Consider the following 15,627-nt stretch of genomic DNA (forward strand, 5'->3'; position numbering starts at 1 on the left):
GGGGAGGGAGAGGGAGAGGGGGAGGGGGAGAGGGAGAGGGAGAGGGAGAGGGAGAGGGAGGGGAGAGGGAGAGGGAGAGGGAGAGGGAGAGAGAGAGAATGAGAATCATGCATAAGAGGAAAAAGAGATAGTAAAAGATACTGCAACAGCCACAGGCATCCGTGGAGGGGAGTGGGCGCATGTGCATCTACAGCACTACATGCCACGGAGAGATGCTTGCAGGGTAAGTAACATTTTTAGCATTGCATGTCTGATAGAGCCTTCCCTTTGGGGATTCGCGGAAAGCCACAAAAGTTGTCTCTTTCTAAATGATCTGGTTCTTTCAACGTAGTACCAGAGATCTCGTTTTAAAACCAAAGCATGGAAAGCTCATCCCGCAACTGAAACAGGAAGGTCAATACACTGATTAGGGTGGAAGTAAAACTACTTTAGGGAGGAATTTGTTGTTGTGCGGAGGACAACCCTCTCTCTATGTACTTGGAAAAAATGTCCTAACAGGGTTAATGCCCGAAGCTCAATGACACATCTGAGTAAGGTGAAAGCATCCATGAATGTCATCTTCCAGGAGAGGAACTGAAGAGGGCAGAGTGGATGGGGATCAAAAGGGGGGCTCAAAAAGAGGGCCATGAGTCAAGCAGGTACAATGCTGAGATTTCATGATCGCGCCAGTGGGACCCGGGGAGGAAAGATCCTTTTCTGATCCTCCATGAAAGCTTTAATGATGAGATGTGTTGTCAATTCTGAAGGTACGCAGCCACTGCAGCCAGGTGTAACAGTATGTAGGTAATGGCTAGACCAGAAACCTGCAAGTGAAGTAACAGGCAATGTCCTGTACTTTCGCTTTCAAACTATCAATATCTTTTGAGTGACAGTAGTACATAAACCTTTTCCACTTGGCTGCATTGCAGGCATAAGTGGTAGTCTGTGTGCTTCCTTGAGAATTGTCTGGCATTCAAGATTAAGATTAAAGTAGTCAAAGTCTATGACCTCAGGAGCCAGATTGCAAGTTGCGGGATCTGAGTGCTTGATTTCTCCATGGTCCTATGTGAGAATGCCCAGCTTGTTGGGGAGCCTCTTGCCCGGAACCACAGATAGCTCCTGCAGAGTTGTGAACCAGGACTGGCAGGCCCATGTGGGTGCCACTAGGATGAGTGTAAGGGATGCCTGCCGAAGCCTCCGAACCACAAAGGAAGAAGAGGGAGAAAGAAGAAAAGCACAAGCAAATATCCCTGACCTGTTCATCCATAGTACATTGTCGCTGGGCTGTGGGTGAGGGAACCTGAGGTAAAGTTTGGGCATTTGGCATTTTCTGCTGTTGCTAACAGGTCCATCTGTGGAAACCTCCATCTGTGACAGTAGCGGAGTAACTTCTGGATTGAGTTCCCACCACTCAAGGACTTGTTGCTGCATCCTGCTGAAGAGGTCGGCAAAATATTTGGCCAACCCTGAAAGATACTGCACGAGCAAATTAATTTTGTGGCAAACAGCCCAAGCCAAATGCTCTGGGATAGAGGAGACAGTTGTGGAGAGCGTGTCACCCCCTTGTTCCTAAAAGTAATACATGGCTGTCGTATTGTCCTTCCGTACATGAACAACCTTGACTATCAGGTGAGGTAGGGAAGCCTTCAACACTAGGTGAACGGCTAGAAGTTCCAGGAAGTTGATGAGGAGGTCCTGGTGCTTGGCTTTCCGCTAACCCTGGACAATCAGATTTTGTAAATGAACACCCCCACTCAGTAAGGGAGGAGTCTGTTGTAACAATTCTCTGGGAACCAGGTCGAGGAAAGACCGCCCCTGCAATATGTTGATGATGATTCATCACTACAGAGAGCGGTAAGTGTGGCGGTCGATCCACACTAGATCATCCCAATGGCCCTCTGCTTAAGACGACTCTTGCGCTAAGCATTCTTGCAACAGATGCATGTGAAGCCTGGCATGAGGTACTATGGCAATGCAGCATTTGGTGATGGGTGTAGCTCCTTTTGGTGAGCTACCCCGGCCTCTTCCTCTATAGGCCCTCTAAAATAACCCCTAGGGGAGCATTGCTGGCCCTAGATGCGCAGTTAGGATATGGAGTCTTCAAGAGAGTTGATCTTTGAGCCTCCCAGGTAAGGTATGCGGAAAAAGAGGCCACGGAGAGCGGGTGTTTGAAGTGCCCCCATCGCATTGGCAGTTTCCTATATTTTTTTACCTTCTCTATGGTTTGTTCCACTGGAGGACCAAAGAGATGCTGATCATCAGAAGGCATATTCAGCAGGTTCTGTTGAACTTTTGACTTAAAGCTAGAGACACAGAGCCAGGCGTGTTTGCGTAGCAGAACACTGGAATTTACACCCCTCGCAGCGGGGTCTGCTGCATTTAGAGCACAGGGTATAGAGTTGTTAGATATCTGGTTGCTTTCAGAAATTATCTTTTGCTCCATTTCATGCACGTTGGCACAGTCATATATGGCTGGCTGGCCAACAGAATTAGCTATACGCCATTGGTTGGCCTCCCTTTTTCCTGCTGGGTCTATGCGTTTACTTTTTATTTCTGGTGGAGGGGCATCCCCGCTAGCCTGGGAGTTGGATCACTCACAGGCACTGGTGACCACCAGAGAGTCGGGCAGGAGCTGAATGCGTACATAGATATGTCAGAAGGGGAGACTTCATATTTTTATCCACCCTAGGTGTTCGAACACTAGCTTGGACAGGGTCTTTAAAAATGTCAGGAGTGTGACGTAACATGTCCTTGAGCATGGGGAGTTGGTGCGTGAAGGAGAGTGTTTCCAAGAAGAAGTTCTCCTCTAAGGGCTCAGTGTGGACTTCCACATTATGAAAGGAGGAGGCCCTACCAATGAGCTACTGATAGGAAATAGAAACATCCGGGGGACGGGGGGTCAGTGCCCCCTGGTGGGTCTACATCGTAGGAGTCCCATGTGTCACCATGCGGAGGAGTGTCAAATGTGTCATCAACCTGCCCCGTGTCAGTGTGGAGATCCCTAAGGTGTCATGTCAAGAGGGTCCCCTGGAGAAGCATGCGGGGAGGACGAAGGCTGAGGAATAGGGTGAGGAGATGGTTGTGCAAGGGGGTGATGGGCTGGTAGCTTTATCTGTTTTCTTGCATTGTTTTGCTGAAACTGGAATGTCAAAGGCCTTCTCGAAGCACAGCTGACGTTTTGGGGGTGTGGCAGCAGGGCCCAAAGGGCAGGAAAGGACGAGGCCTGTGTGGAGGTGGATAACCAGATGTTTCTACCTTGATTCAAACTCCTACTGTAAGTTTATGGAGAATTGCCTCTTCTCTGCCGGTGTCAGACCAGCTGCTTGACGCAGAGGCAGGACGTCAAAAGTGGTTTGTCGGTGCGACCATGGCCCAAAGGCAGTGGTGGTCAGACAGCTTGCCTCTGGTGCTCGAGAGTGCCTCAGTGCCTTTGAGCTGAATGCTGCTCGATTGAGAGCGGTGTTGAGGAGGAGGGGGTGCTGTACTCATGGACTGCTGTGCTGACAGAGGGTCCTGGATCTCCAGGGTAGAGCCAGGACTTTCTTCAGGGAAGAAAGTCTCTTCGTCTGAAGTCGACTGTTGTGGATGATGTTCCCCTTCGATGTCCTCTGGACTAAAAAGGTCTGGGGTGTTGTCTCCACCCCTATGCAATATCTCAAGTCGACGAGCGTGAAAATCGCAATGAGTCTTGGAGCAGAAGGATTCGGTTGTGTTCTGGCGACAGGCACAGATTGTAGCCCTGATGGAGATAGGTTTGAAGATATTTTGCATGGTAGCACAGACAGTACCAGAATGGTGTCCATTTTATCAACGTCTAGGCATGGTGGAGAGAAGCAAAGCAGAGACGAGAGGAGGATGTGAAGGGCAAAGTCAGGAGGGGTCTCAGCCGAGCTGACCTCACTTGAGCGAAGTAATCAAACGTCAGCCCGAGACAGAAAGGGAGATGCAATTGTAGTAAAATACAGAGAGAGGGGAGGAACTGTGCGAACAAAAAAGAGCACCAAATTGGTGTCGACCAGAACAGAGTAGCACATACCTTAACAAAAAGGCGGAAAGAAAATTATCTAACAATGGAGTCTATGACCATGCACATTATCACCACCTCTGGACACAAAAGACTTCTATGAAGAAAAACAGCCTGTCACCATCCGGGCCAATTACTAGATGGCAGGAGTATTTACAGCATTTGTATATACAGCCACACATGCCTCGAACATTAGATTTAACTCACACGCAGACATTGTTTTGTTAGGCTATTACCTCCTCTGGACATTAAGGATCAGTGTGCCAATTTATGGTAGAAAGGAATGCATGCATTCATTATTGTAAAAGAGGCCTAAAAAACACTCCACTCAACTTGCACATTCTGTAATGTCCCGTAAGTGACTCACTTTGAAACTTAATATCGAAAATCAGAATAAAGTGCCTCTAATACTAATAATCCTAACTGAGATTAGAAATAAACACTCCTTACTAAGCACTAGTCAATGTCAATTAAGTGTTTGTTGGCTCCATATTTACTTTTGCTGCATTACTCTCTCTACTGAAAGGCAAGTCAGATGGGGAGGAGAAAAGAAACAAAAAGTAAACTGTAAAGGCTACAAATATTGATAACTGCTGCACTAAGTCTTCTTTTGAAAAGTAAGCACAACTTAAATTCTCTTTCTCGAAGAGGTCTCACCAAGTGCCTCATCCAATCCTTTTCCCCTTCCATGTGATCCTCTTCTCCTGCAAAGCAGAACCCTCCAAGGCTCTTCAGGGTTATCATGCACCAAGCTGTAGCCTCCAGAATCCACTCAGTTATGTGCTGTATGCAGTTTTGTAGAGCATACTATCGCAGAGAAGGCATCTTGATGCTGAGCAGGTGAGAGTATAACCAATCTAGGGTCTAGTGGGAAAGCTCAAAAAAAGTTCTTCAGCTTCTTGCAGATTTTAAGAAGCGAGGAGGAAGCTCTTCTATGTAGCGGCAGGTCATAACAAACTTTATGAGTGATGTAGCAGTAGGTTACGGGATGTCTACATGTAAGAGTCCGGATAAGTGGAGGTGTCTGGAAGGTTTGTGAAAGCAGATGCGATTGTTGAGATATGCTGGACCCATGTTAAGTAGTACCTTAAAAGTGTGAGTGAGGAGCCTGAATTGTACTCCTTTGTGTATGGGGAGCCAGTTGAGCTCATTCAGGTGTGAAGTGATGCAAGTGTGGCATTGGAGGTTGAGAGTGATTCTGGTCCCAGATTTCGGACTTAAGTTGAGATTTTTGTTGATGGCGTTCCCATAGTCCACATTGCTTGATATGAGGGCATTTGTGACTGTTTTGCCGCTACTGATTGGGAGCCATTTGAAAATCTTCTTTTGCGTCTTCAGGTTATGAAAAATGAGATAAGGCAGGACTTGGAAGGTCATTTCAAGTTTGCTGTCAATGAAGATCGTAAGGTTCTTGTCGGGGTGGGTGTCGGTCCTGGCTCGGTTGCCCACAAGGTGCAACCCATGGTGAAGTGCTCTTCCCAAAGGTGACAATTTTGGTCTTGTCGGCATTCAGGTTTAGAGAGCTGGTCTACATACAGTGGTTGATTTCAGTCATGCAAGCACGGAACTTGATGTCAGTACTGGGCGTCTTGTCCTTGAAAAAGAGAATGGGACGTGTGGTTAGCATAGGAGAGGACGTTGATGTTGTGAGAGAGGATTATTCTGGCTAGACGGATCACATATATGTCAAAAAGGCTCAGTGTCTGGGTCCTTCCAGTCTGGAAGGGGCAAATCCATCGGAGTGAGTGTCCTTGGATTCCGACATCATGTAGGTGTTGAATAAGGAAGGTTTGGGAGACCATGTCAAACACTGCAGAGAGATGAATCACAACAGCCACAACTTACTCTCAACCATCTCAAGACTGGGTTTGTTCTCTCTAGCTATAGTCATTATACATTTATTCACATCATGCCGATTTAAAAGGTACTATGCTCCTTTTTACACCTTTATGCTGGTTACAGGATTCTCCTTTGTAATAAATACACACCAGACCTAGGTTCAGACTCTCTCTGCATCTTTTACAAAGTCATTAATTTGTAGGCCCTCCATCATACACTAAAGACTTGGATTCCTGTTCCCTGTATATCCTAAGCTTCCATATAACATAATGAACAGCAAGTAAACTTTCTCCATTAGTGCTAGAGGAACTCTGGCCCATGATGAGATCAGGGGATCCAGGACAAAACTACCCGAGAACTCTTGTAGGATTGTAGGGATGCCAGCCTACAACAAAGATAGAACCCACTTTCACAGTAAGCCATTTTCTGCTGGTTGCACAGCATGGACCGGTGCTGGAGGAGCCCCAAATCTGCTGCTGCATAACTGGACCTCAATTCCACTCTTTACACAGCCAGTCACTGTCCAGGGTCCCTTGCACTCCCAGAACAAGTTATTGATACTAAAGCATATCCATACACCACATTGTATGAACCTCGCTCACCCAGCTCCTTCTTACCTGTAGGCACTGAAATAGATTGGCCATGATCTAAACTCTTGAAACATCTTTGCAGCTCATCTTCCACCAAGAACAGCTGGGCGTCAGTAAGTAGTCCTGAGCCTGAGACCACTACCTTCATCCGGTCAGTGGCAGTTTAAAAAGACCATTTTTGATTTGAGACTTCATGGGGTTATTTTTGACTGGACCTAAACAATATTGAGGTGTTTCTTCTGTTTACCTTATTGCTTGTACCCTTCTCTAGCAGTCTCAACATTAGGTCTCGCAGATGGCAGAACTGTACTGTAAGTAGACAGCAACTAGGCGCTCCACAGTAGCTTAGCCATCCAAAAGTCTGGCTAGCTGCACATGCCCAGTTGCGGAGTAAGCAAAAGTCAATTCCTCTTGCACAATGTTCTACTGGGCTTCACTTATCGTGAATTACCTTGTAGTTCAATGAGTCAAACAAAGGAGGTGCTCCAAACCAGAGATTTGTTATGTTTTTGCCAAATGGAGATCAATGAGGCCCACTTGGTATGACTTCTAAACTCTGTGACTTTATACTCTTTTTTCCCCTTAACCTCTTCGGTGCTCAGGACAGCCCCCGGCCGTCCGACGTCACAGTGGGCGTGTGCTGAGGACGGCCAGGGGCAGTCCGAATCCCGCCCACTTATTAATTCTCCCGCACAGTGGGGGAATTCGCACAGTGCCGGAGGGGTTAAAAAACAACATTTGGGTGTATACTTGAATCTATGGCACAATCATAAGTGAGACAATACCCATAAAACCAAATTGAAAGTTAATCATCTATTTTCTGGTAGTTATTTTGTTTCCTTGTGTCTAGGAGATTTCATACAGCATCGAAGAGAAGCCTGCTGACTCTAGTACACTTGTGGACAAGTTGAAGGGAAAGAAGTTGAGTGTTACTCACTGAAGAGGCCTTTGATGTGTCAACATGTTCAGTATTTCTTCAATGAAATATGGACTTCATGAAGGGGGGTGGCAGACATTATGTTTATCTCTTCCGAACAATTCCAACAATCAATATTTACTTGTTTTGCAGGGACGTTCCACAGCTCAGTCTCTTTTCCTCCTATTTTAAACTAAAGCAAAACGATTGCAGATTCATTGCCTACCTCTACCAATCTATTTGCAACCCCACTGCCTACAAAGACATTTCTTCTCGCATCAACCCACACCAAGTGTAATCCTACATATGCAGATTCCTTCCCTACCTATCACCAAGAGGGACCTCATTTTCCATCCACCCTTTTAGTCCCTTTAGATCCACCAACCACAAGTAAAGAAGGGACCACTGCGGATGGACAGTACTAGTTAACGGAATGGATGATGCACAGTAAAGGCTGACTCACATTCTGCATGACACTGGCTTATTAGACAGTCTTAAGCAGCATTTGCAGATAATTGGCCAAATAAGCATGCATAGCAGACTCGGGAGTAAACAGAAGATAGCAATAAGTATGTTTGATGGTGTTGTGCACAGTTGACTGGGAAGACTATTACTGTACAGTACCGGCTGATGGTGGAGACTACTGCTTAGGACAGGCTAATGGGGTTAACTACTAAGGAGTAGTAGTCAACAGTTGCTGTGGCATATTACTGCTTAGAGGATACAGTACAATATTGGTTGATGGCAGTGGATCACTCAATACACTGCTGATGAGAGGTCATTGACATCTCCAAATCACTGTTTAGGGTCATCATGGTTATCTTAACTGGTGAGTTGGGTTATGCTTTCAGTAATTCTAATGCATACAAAATGTTATGAATTTCTAGTTACAGTGAATTTAACAATAATACAGGTAATGTTACATGTTACAGTAATAATTATTTTAGTCCAAAGTTGGTCTCACTCTACCAGGATGCACCATTAATGTATTAAAAGTAAACAGTGTGAAAATTACCGAATAGAGGTATCGTTGGTTAAACTGCTGCATAGCACCCTGTAGTTGATTACGTTGAGACTGCCACTGTTCAAAATTCCTGACTGACTCCATAGTTGGCCGTTGCCAAGTTGTTGTCCTGGTGTTATGGTCCACGTAATAAACTCTGCCGCGATCATCCACTCTACGTTCCCATCTAACAAAAAACATTCATTCAGTAGTAGTTCAATGGCAAAATATTATCCTTGCCCAAGTAGGCCAAACCTAAGCAGCATTTCGCAAGTAGTCTGTCCACAACAATGCTTTGTGAAGAAATGATTTACCTACATGATTTTCTTCAATATCTTTTAATATTTTCAATGCAGTTAATAACATATGTTTCCTTGACATGTTTTAACATTATTCAATCTTCCCTGATGCAAGGAAGGTTGGCCAAAAGGTTGGCCAAAAATGCCTTTAAACTACAAACTTAGTGGAGGATGTGTGTGTTCTACTACCTGGAAATCTTTAAACAGTGAACAATATAAAACCCTCCTGTTCTACTTGCTCCTTTGAACTTTGCTGTTAGGTTTAGATTTGAAACACCTTTAAAAAAAAAACTGCTTATTCAAACTGAGAAACAAATATAAAAACAAAATAATAATAAAGTGTGTGCACACATTATACAGTAAAAGTTGTCACTGTATTGAAATTGAGTTAATGTAGTTACAATTAGGTCAGATTTTTTGCATCAAGAGTCTTTGTTTCGCGAATACCTTTGGTGCCACTTGACAAATCTACAAGAAACAATCCACAAAAAAGTTCCTCCACCTCAGCTTCTTCAGTCAAGCAGGTGGAAAGCAAAGAAAAAAAGAGGGGTTGTCAAATGTTAGACCTTCAATATTAATTCCCAAAGGAAACTTTCCTCTCCTCTAGAGAGAGAAAATGGCTGAACAGAATTACACCAAATTTGGCTAACAGTCTGAACTTTACTTAGACTCGGATGGGGTTGAAGGAATAAAAAGTTAGGCATATCTGGACAGTTGGTGTTCAAATAGGCTCTGATAAGCCAATTTGAAGGAGACTAGTCAATCTTCCTTGGCTGGCAACAACAATAACAATATATTACAGGATGCAGTCCCTGCGTCTTGATAATTCATTTTAAACATCATATAAGGGGGCAGGGAGAATCTGGTGGATCCAAGGAGACCCCTGTTTGATTGGCTAGCCAAAACCTGTTGAGGCAGCTATTACAGGACACAGGGCCATGGAACCCTACTGGAATACACTACAGTGTAAGCCTGCTTTAGAGAGTCACAACAAGAAGGTCCTAAGCAATGCATGATGGCGGTTCAAGTTACAGTTAGTTCACTTACCTAGACTGGGCACATTTCAGTGGTAAGTGCTTGTGTTTTTGCTTGTTTTTATTATTATTTTTTTTAACTTTTTATTGAAGATGCTTGTATACATTACAATCATTAGATTCTTTTCAGGGTGATATTTCGTCTTCTTACATATGTGCCGTTCTAAACCAAGTCCAATGACATGTAATTTAGGAATAGTAAGCGACAAATGCAAGCGTGTGCTCAATCTTCCGACTATACATTCCAACCTCTGTCTTTGCGCCTAGTGTTAAGAATCTTTAGCTTTCAGTGCTTGTGTTATAGTCATCAGCAATATAAAGAGAAACCTTTAAAACAGTAGAAAAAGTCATCCTAAGTGAGTACAATTGTAACATCGACAGTGGTTCACAGCCATTCCCAACCCTCCACGCCTCTGCAAAAGTAGGAGCTATATTGGAACTACATTGCGTTAGCCAGGTCTATTGTATGAATCGCCTCCCCACCCTCTATTCGTCTTCCCCCTCAGAGTCTAGGTCCTCTTCCTCTGGTAGCGGTTCACAGATGTCCCCTCTATAAGTGTTCCACGCTGTCCATATCTTATTCCATTTGCGGGGGCAAGCCCTCGCTACGTAGACTGCTCTTTCTGTAATCATCAGCTTGTCCATGTTGTTACCCCACCTACAAACAGTAGGCAAATCTGGTGCTCCCCATTTTTGCGCAATGTCTCGCTTAGCCACCATCATGGCCAGGGTAGCCCAGATCAATCCATGCCTATTCAGGGCGTTAGGGTCCCAAATATTTAACAAGCATTTTCGAGGTTCTGGTAGAATTGAAACCTTAAGCGTTTGCGAAATGGTGCGCATAACCTGTCTCCAGAATTCCTGCATGTGCGCGCAGTCCCAAAGTGTGTGAAAAAGTGTCCCCTCTTCCCCGCACCCCCGGAGACAGAAGGGATGTGGCGCCCGATGTATTCTGTGGAGTAGGGTCCTAGTGTAATAAACACGGTGTAAGATTTTCAGTTGCACCAATCTGAATTTTGCTGAGATGCCGACCTCTTTCGGTGAGGCCAGTGCTTCATTCCATTCCGATTCAGTAACTTCCCCCAGTTCCCTTACCCACCCCTCTTTTAGCTTTTCTGTTGGGTCTCCTAGGTTATTGATCAATTTTTTATATGTGAGGGAAGTAGCGCTCTGAGGCATGAAGTCAGTTAAAAGTCTGTCCTCTAGTGGTGAGGATTCTGGTATATCTGTTCCTGCCGGTATCGCCTGAAGCAGTGCGTGTCTTATCTGTACATATCTAAATGTCTCGGTCGGGCTCAGACTATATTGTTGTTGTAGGTGTGCAAACTCAATCACCGTGCCCTTGTCCCATAAGTCTCCGATCGTGGAGATTCCTATACAATCCCACTGTGCGAACCCCTTGCAGGATCGTAGGGACCCCAGTGCTCTTACGTCCCATAGCGGTGTCTGTTTGGTGAGTTTTCCTTGCCAGCCTAGTCGTTTTTGTGCAACGTGCCACAGAGTCACAGTGTGATGCGTCGGGCCTAGTAGTCTCCGCACCTGCGGTTTGTTATAGAGTACTGCGAGCATGCAGTCCGTCCCCAGTTGTGACCAGTCAGCTTTGTATGCTGGGTCAGTCCTCGGAGCATGTATCCATTGGTTTATCGTTTTGAGATGTGTTGCCCAGTAATATAGCTGTATGTTAGGCAGAGCTATGCCTCCTTCATACCAGCTTCTCGTCAACTTGTCGTAAGCTATACGCGCCGGGCCATTGCTCCAGAGTAGGTTTGAGACTAGTGCTGCGATTTGTTTGAAGTATTTCGGTTCCACCAGATATGGGGTGTTCTCTAACACATAGAGGAACCTGGGGAGTGCCACCATTTTATAGAGTGCTGCGCGCCCTAGGAGAGTCAGCGGCAAGGCGGCCCAATGCTTGACATCCGCTCGCAGGCGGTCCATGGGTGGCTTCAAGTTCTTTTCGAAGAAGTCAGTAGCGCTGTTCGCAATAACAATGCCCAGGTATTTAAAGGAGTTTCGAGTTAACTTCAGGGGGCAGTTCTCTTCCAGCACCGGGTCCGGACCGTGTATTGTGTAAACCACCGATTTGGACCAGTTCAGGGTGTACCCTGACGCTTTACCTTGTGTATTGCATAGATCCAGTAGCGCTGGGATTCCGCTTTCAGGCTCTACCATGTATATCAGCATGTCATCTGCATAAAGGGACAGTCTATCTTCCCATCCATCTTCCCATGTGATCCCCTTTATCAATGGTGTAGTTCTGATCCGGTGTGCCAGTGGTTCTAACACCAGAGCGAAGAGCAAGGGCGATAGCGGGCATCCCTGCCTAGTCCCTCTACCCAGTGGGAACGTCTGCGAGATGTGGCCGTTCGCTACTACTTGTGCCACCGGCTGAGTGTAGAGTAGCCTCACCCAGGCTATAAAGTTCGGGCCAAAATCCATACGTCTTAACACTGCAAACAGATATTCCCATTCCACCAGATCAAAAGCCATTTTGGCATCAAGGGAGAGAACAGCTGCTTTTTCTTGGAGAAGGTGCGCTCGCGCCAACACCCCATGGAGCCGCCTGAGATTCAGAGCCGTACTTCTGTGAGGCATAAAGCCTGACTGGTCAGGGTGTATCAGCGACTGCAGGTGCTGAATTAAACGGGTGGCCAGCAGTTTCGCTAGTACCTTAGACTCCACATTAATCAGTGAAATGGGGCGGTAAGAAGAGCATTGGGATGGAGGCTTGCCCGGCTTCGGAATAGCTACAATCGTGGCCGTGCGCTGGTCCAAAGGCAGTATGGCCTTGTCCCGGCATTCCATATACATTTTCCGCAGCGGTTTACTCAGTGTTTCCGCCCGTGATTTATACCACTCTAATGGTATGCCATTAGGGCCTAGTGCTTTACCTGAGTGCAGTGTCTGAATCGCAAGTTGAATTTCCTCTTCTGTCGGGTCTAGTTCTAAATCTTGTATTGCCTCTGGAGTGAGTTTGGGGACGTCAATGTTGTCGAGTGCGAGTGTTGCCTCTCGAGCAGTAACCTCTCGCTCAGGGGTGTATATGTCTTGAAAGTGGCGCGCCAAGGCATTCACGATGTCTTCTGGGTGCGTGTGTAATTGACCATCGTGTGAGTATAGTCGTGGTATACCTTTACTACCTCCCCCCCTCCTGTCTAACCAAGCTAGCATTTTCCCAGCTTTGTCTCCAACATCGTAAACCCTGTTGGCTGTATCTGTGATATGGCCCTGGACTGTCACCGTGAGATGGGCTCGATGTTGTTGCTGCCTTAACTGTAGTGTGTGTGCCGTGTCCGGTGAGGGGTCTGCCATATGAGCGACGTTCGCGGCGTGGAGTGCCAGTTCTAGCCCTGTGAGGTCCCTCCTGCATTCCCTTTTGTGTCCCGTTATTGCTGCCATTGCTCCCCCCCTCAGGACCGTTTTGTACGCCTCCCAGAGTACCGAGGGAGAGGACACCGACCCAGTGTTTTCTTCAAAATATCGTGTGGTCACTAACTGAAGTTCCTTCCTGACTTTCGGGATGGTGAGGTAGTTCGGGTAGATTGGATAAATTCTCGTACGCTTCTTTTCGTTTGTAGTGAGTGACAGAGACACTGGTGAGTGATCCGAGATCCCTCTGGGTAGGATGTCAATTTTGTCTAACTGCCCCACTCCCGCCCCTAAAAACAGAAAATAATCAATGCGAGTTAAGCTATTGTGCACGGCGGAGTAGTATGTGTATTGTGCCTCCGTGGGGTGCAGGTGACGCCACACGTCCGTAATACCCATTGCTTCTAGGAACCCTGGGAGAGTTGGAGTCCCTCTATGGCGTTCTCTAGTGGGGAATGTGTCTAGTGTGGGATCCATTATAGCATTGAGGTCACCCCCTATGATCGTGTCCCCATCTGGGAGGTCCAATAGGAAGCTGCCTAGTGCAGGTAATGCCACGGAGTGGAGTGCCGGGGGAATGTAAACCGACACTACGTTGAGGGGCTTCCCCTCCCATTGCCCATGCAGTGCCGCGAAACGACCCTGGTCGTCCGTTTTGCGGTGTAGTACCATAAAGGGTGACGTTTTTTTCATTAGTATCCCTACCCCTCGGGAGCCAGACGTGAACTCTGCATGCGTCGCCATGACATAACCACGTCTGTCAAGGGCCTTACATGCTGGTCCCGTGAGGTGCGTCTCCTGAAGTAGGATAAGGTCAGGGCCTTGGCGCTTGATTGCCTGCAGTACTAACCCTCGTTTTTATTTTATCTCCCAACCCTCTGACGTTCCAAGTAAGTAGTCGCAGGAGGGGCACTGCAAGGGTCGCACGGGCACCCTCAGTGGGTTCAGTGTGTAGTCGTTGGGACATTGGATCGCCTGTGTAGTGCTCTGTGTGTCATAGCAACGATTGTAAAATACATGGAGTGTGCAATGTGGAGGCGTAGAAGAAGCATGTTGCCCAGTTCATTCATGCAACGCATGGTGTGGGGGGCGATCTCCACTTCTAACGGTCCCAGTGAGGACTTACTGTGGTTCCAGCGCTTCGGTATGGCGTGAGGGAATTGCTTAGCGCCCTGCGTGTTCGTGTACCCTGTCGTGTGAGTGATGACTGCTAACAAGAACAATAACTGTGTAACTCCCCGTCCAACCCCCCTCCCTGCTCCCCTGCGCCACGGACATACCCCCGCCCGCTTCCCCAACTGTGCAGAGTGCTTTAACCCATCCCAAACTATTTTACTTGCTTGTGGGGGTTGGTGAGTCCCCTGCAGGCACCGGCTCTGCCCACCTTACTTCGCTTCACCAGGTCCAGGTCCATCGCCCATATCCGGCCCCTCCCTCCCATGGTCCAACTTCAGCCATGGCCCGGTTGACCAGAGTCAAGTAGGTTTTGTTCCACGTCGGATTCTGCTCCCACTGAGTTCTCACGCTGTGCCGATTGATCGGTTTGCTTTCCTGCTTGGTCTCCGGTACGATGGTTCAGCCGATCCCTGTGCGGCCGTCGAGGTCGGCCCACCTGTCTCCAGCCGTCAAGCCAGTCTTGTGCCACCTCCGGCTTGTCCAAGAACCATGTCTTCCCGTCGGCTACAATCCGCAATTTGGCAGGGAACAACATTGAATATGGCAGTTCTTTGTCCCGCAGCGCCTTCTTCAACTCGGTAAATGATTTCCGGCGTCTGGCTACTTCCGCCGTGTAGTCTGGAAAGAACGCCAAGGTCGAGTTCTGGAGTTTAATGGGCTGTGAGACTCTTGCCGCTTGCAGAATCGCATCCCTGTCTCTAAAATTAAACAGTCTAGCCAGCACTGGCCTTGGCGCCGCTCCCGGTTTGGGTTCGCCTCCGGGCACCCTGTGTGCCCTTTCCACTGAGAAGAAGTGCGATAGTCCTTTAGGCTGTAGTTTATTTTTGATGAGATCTTCTACGTAGAGGTCCATCGCTCTTTTCCCTTCTGTCTCTGGAAGGCCAAGGATGCGTACATTATTTCTCCGGGAACGCCCTTCTTGGTCGTCCAGCTTGTCCTGCAGTTGTCGAGTGATCTTGTCCATACGCTCCATAGCTAGTTGTAGGTCCGAAGTGTCCTCAACAAGAGATTTCGTAACCACCTCCACCTGTGCCACTCTTTCCGTCATTTTTTGAAAATCGGCTCGCAACAGAGTCACTTCAGAGGAAATGGAGCCCACAGTCGTTCGCACTTCGGAGAGGGTTTTCATGATGTCTTCGAGAGTGACTTTCTTGGTACCGTCTACTTCCTGATTTGCGCCCGTGGAGTTACGGCCAGTCATTTGCGACTGCCCCTGTTGACCATAGGCAAATTTTTCTAATTTGGCTTGCGTCGATCCACTCCTTGGTCCCCTGCCCGCCATGATTCGCGGCTTTCTGATAACTGTCCCTGTGCCAGCAATCGCCTTGTCCACCCTTCCACTGGCGGCTCTACCTGCTCTCCGTGCTGCGGGGGGGGGGGGGGGGGGTAGGTCGTCGT

At 47.3% G+C, this 15,627-nt stretch overlaps 1 protein-coding gene across 2 annotated transcripts in view; it reads right to left on the reverse strand.

Annotated features, from left to right (window-relative positions):
* The window catches only part of WWP1 (WW domain containing E3 ubiquitin protein ligase 1), a 1,173,512-nt gene that overhangs the window by 845,109 nt on the left and 312,776 nt on the right, over positions 1-15,627 (reverse strand). For both annotated transcript variants that reach the window (XM_078687073.1, XM_078687072.1), the window contains exon 10: positions 8,364-8,538. In XM_078687073.1, coding sequence (XP_078543199.1) covers positions 8,364-8,538 — 175 coding nt within the window. The remainder of the gene's footprint in view (positions 1-8,363; positions 8,539-15,627) is intronic.

This window comes from Lissotriton helveticus, chromosome 4_1 (assembly GCF_964261635.1).
Source record: "Lissotriton helveticus chromosome 4_1, aLisHel1.1, whole genome shotgun sequence".
In the NCBI taxonomy this organism is placed as follows: Eukaryota; Metazoa; Chordata; class Amphibia; order Caudata; family Salamandridae; genus Lissotriton; species Lissotriton helveticus.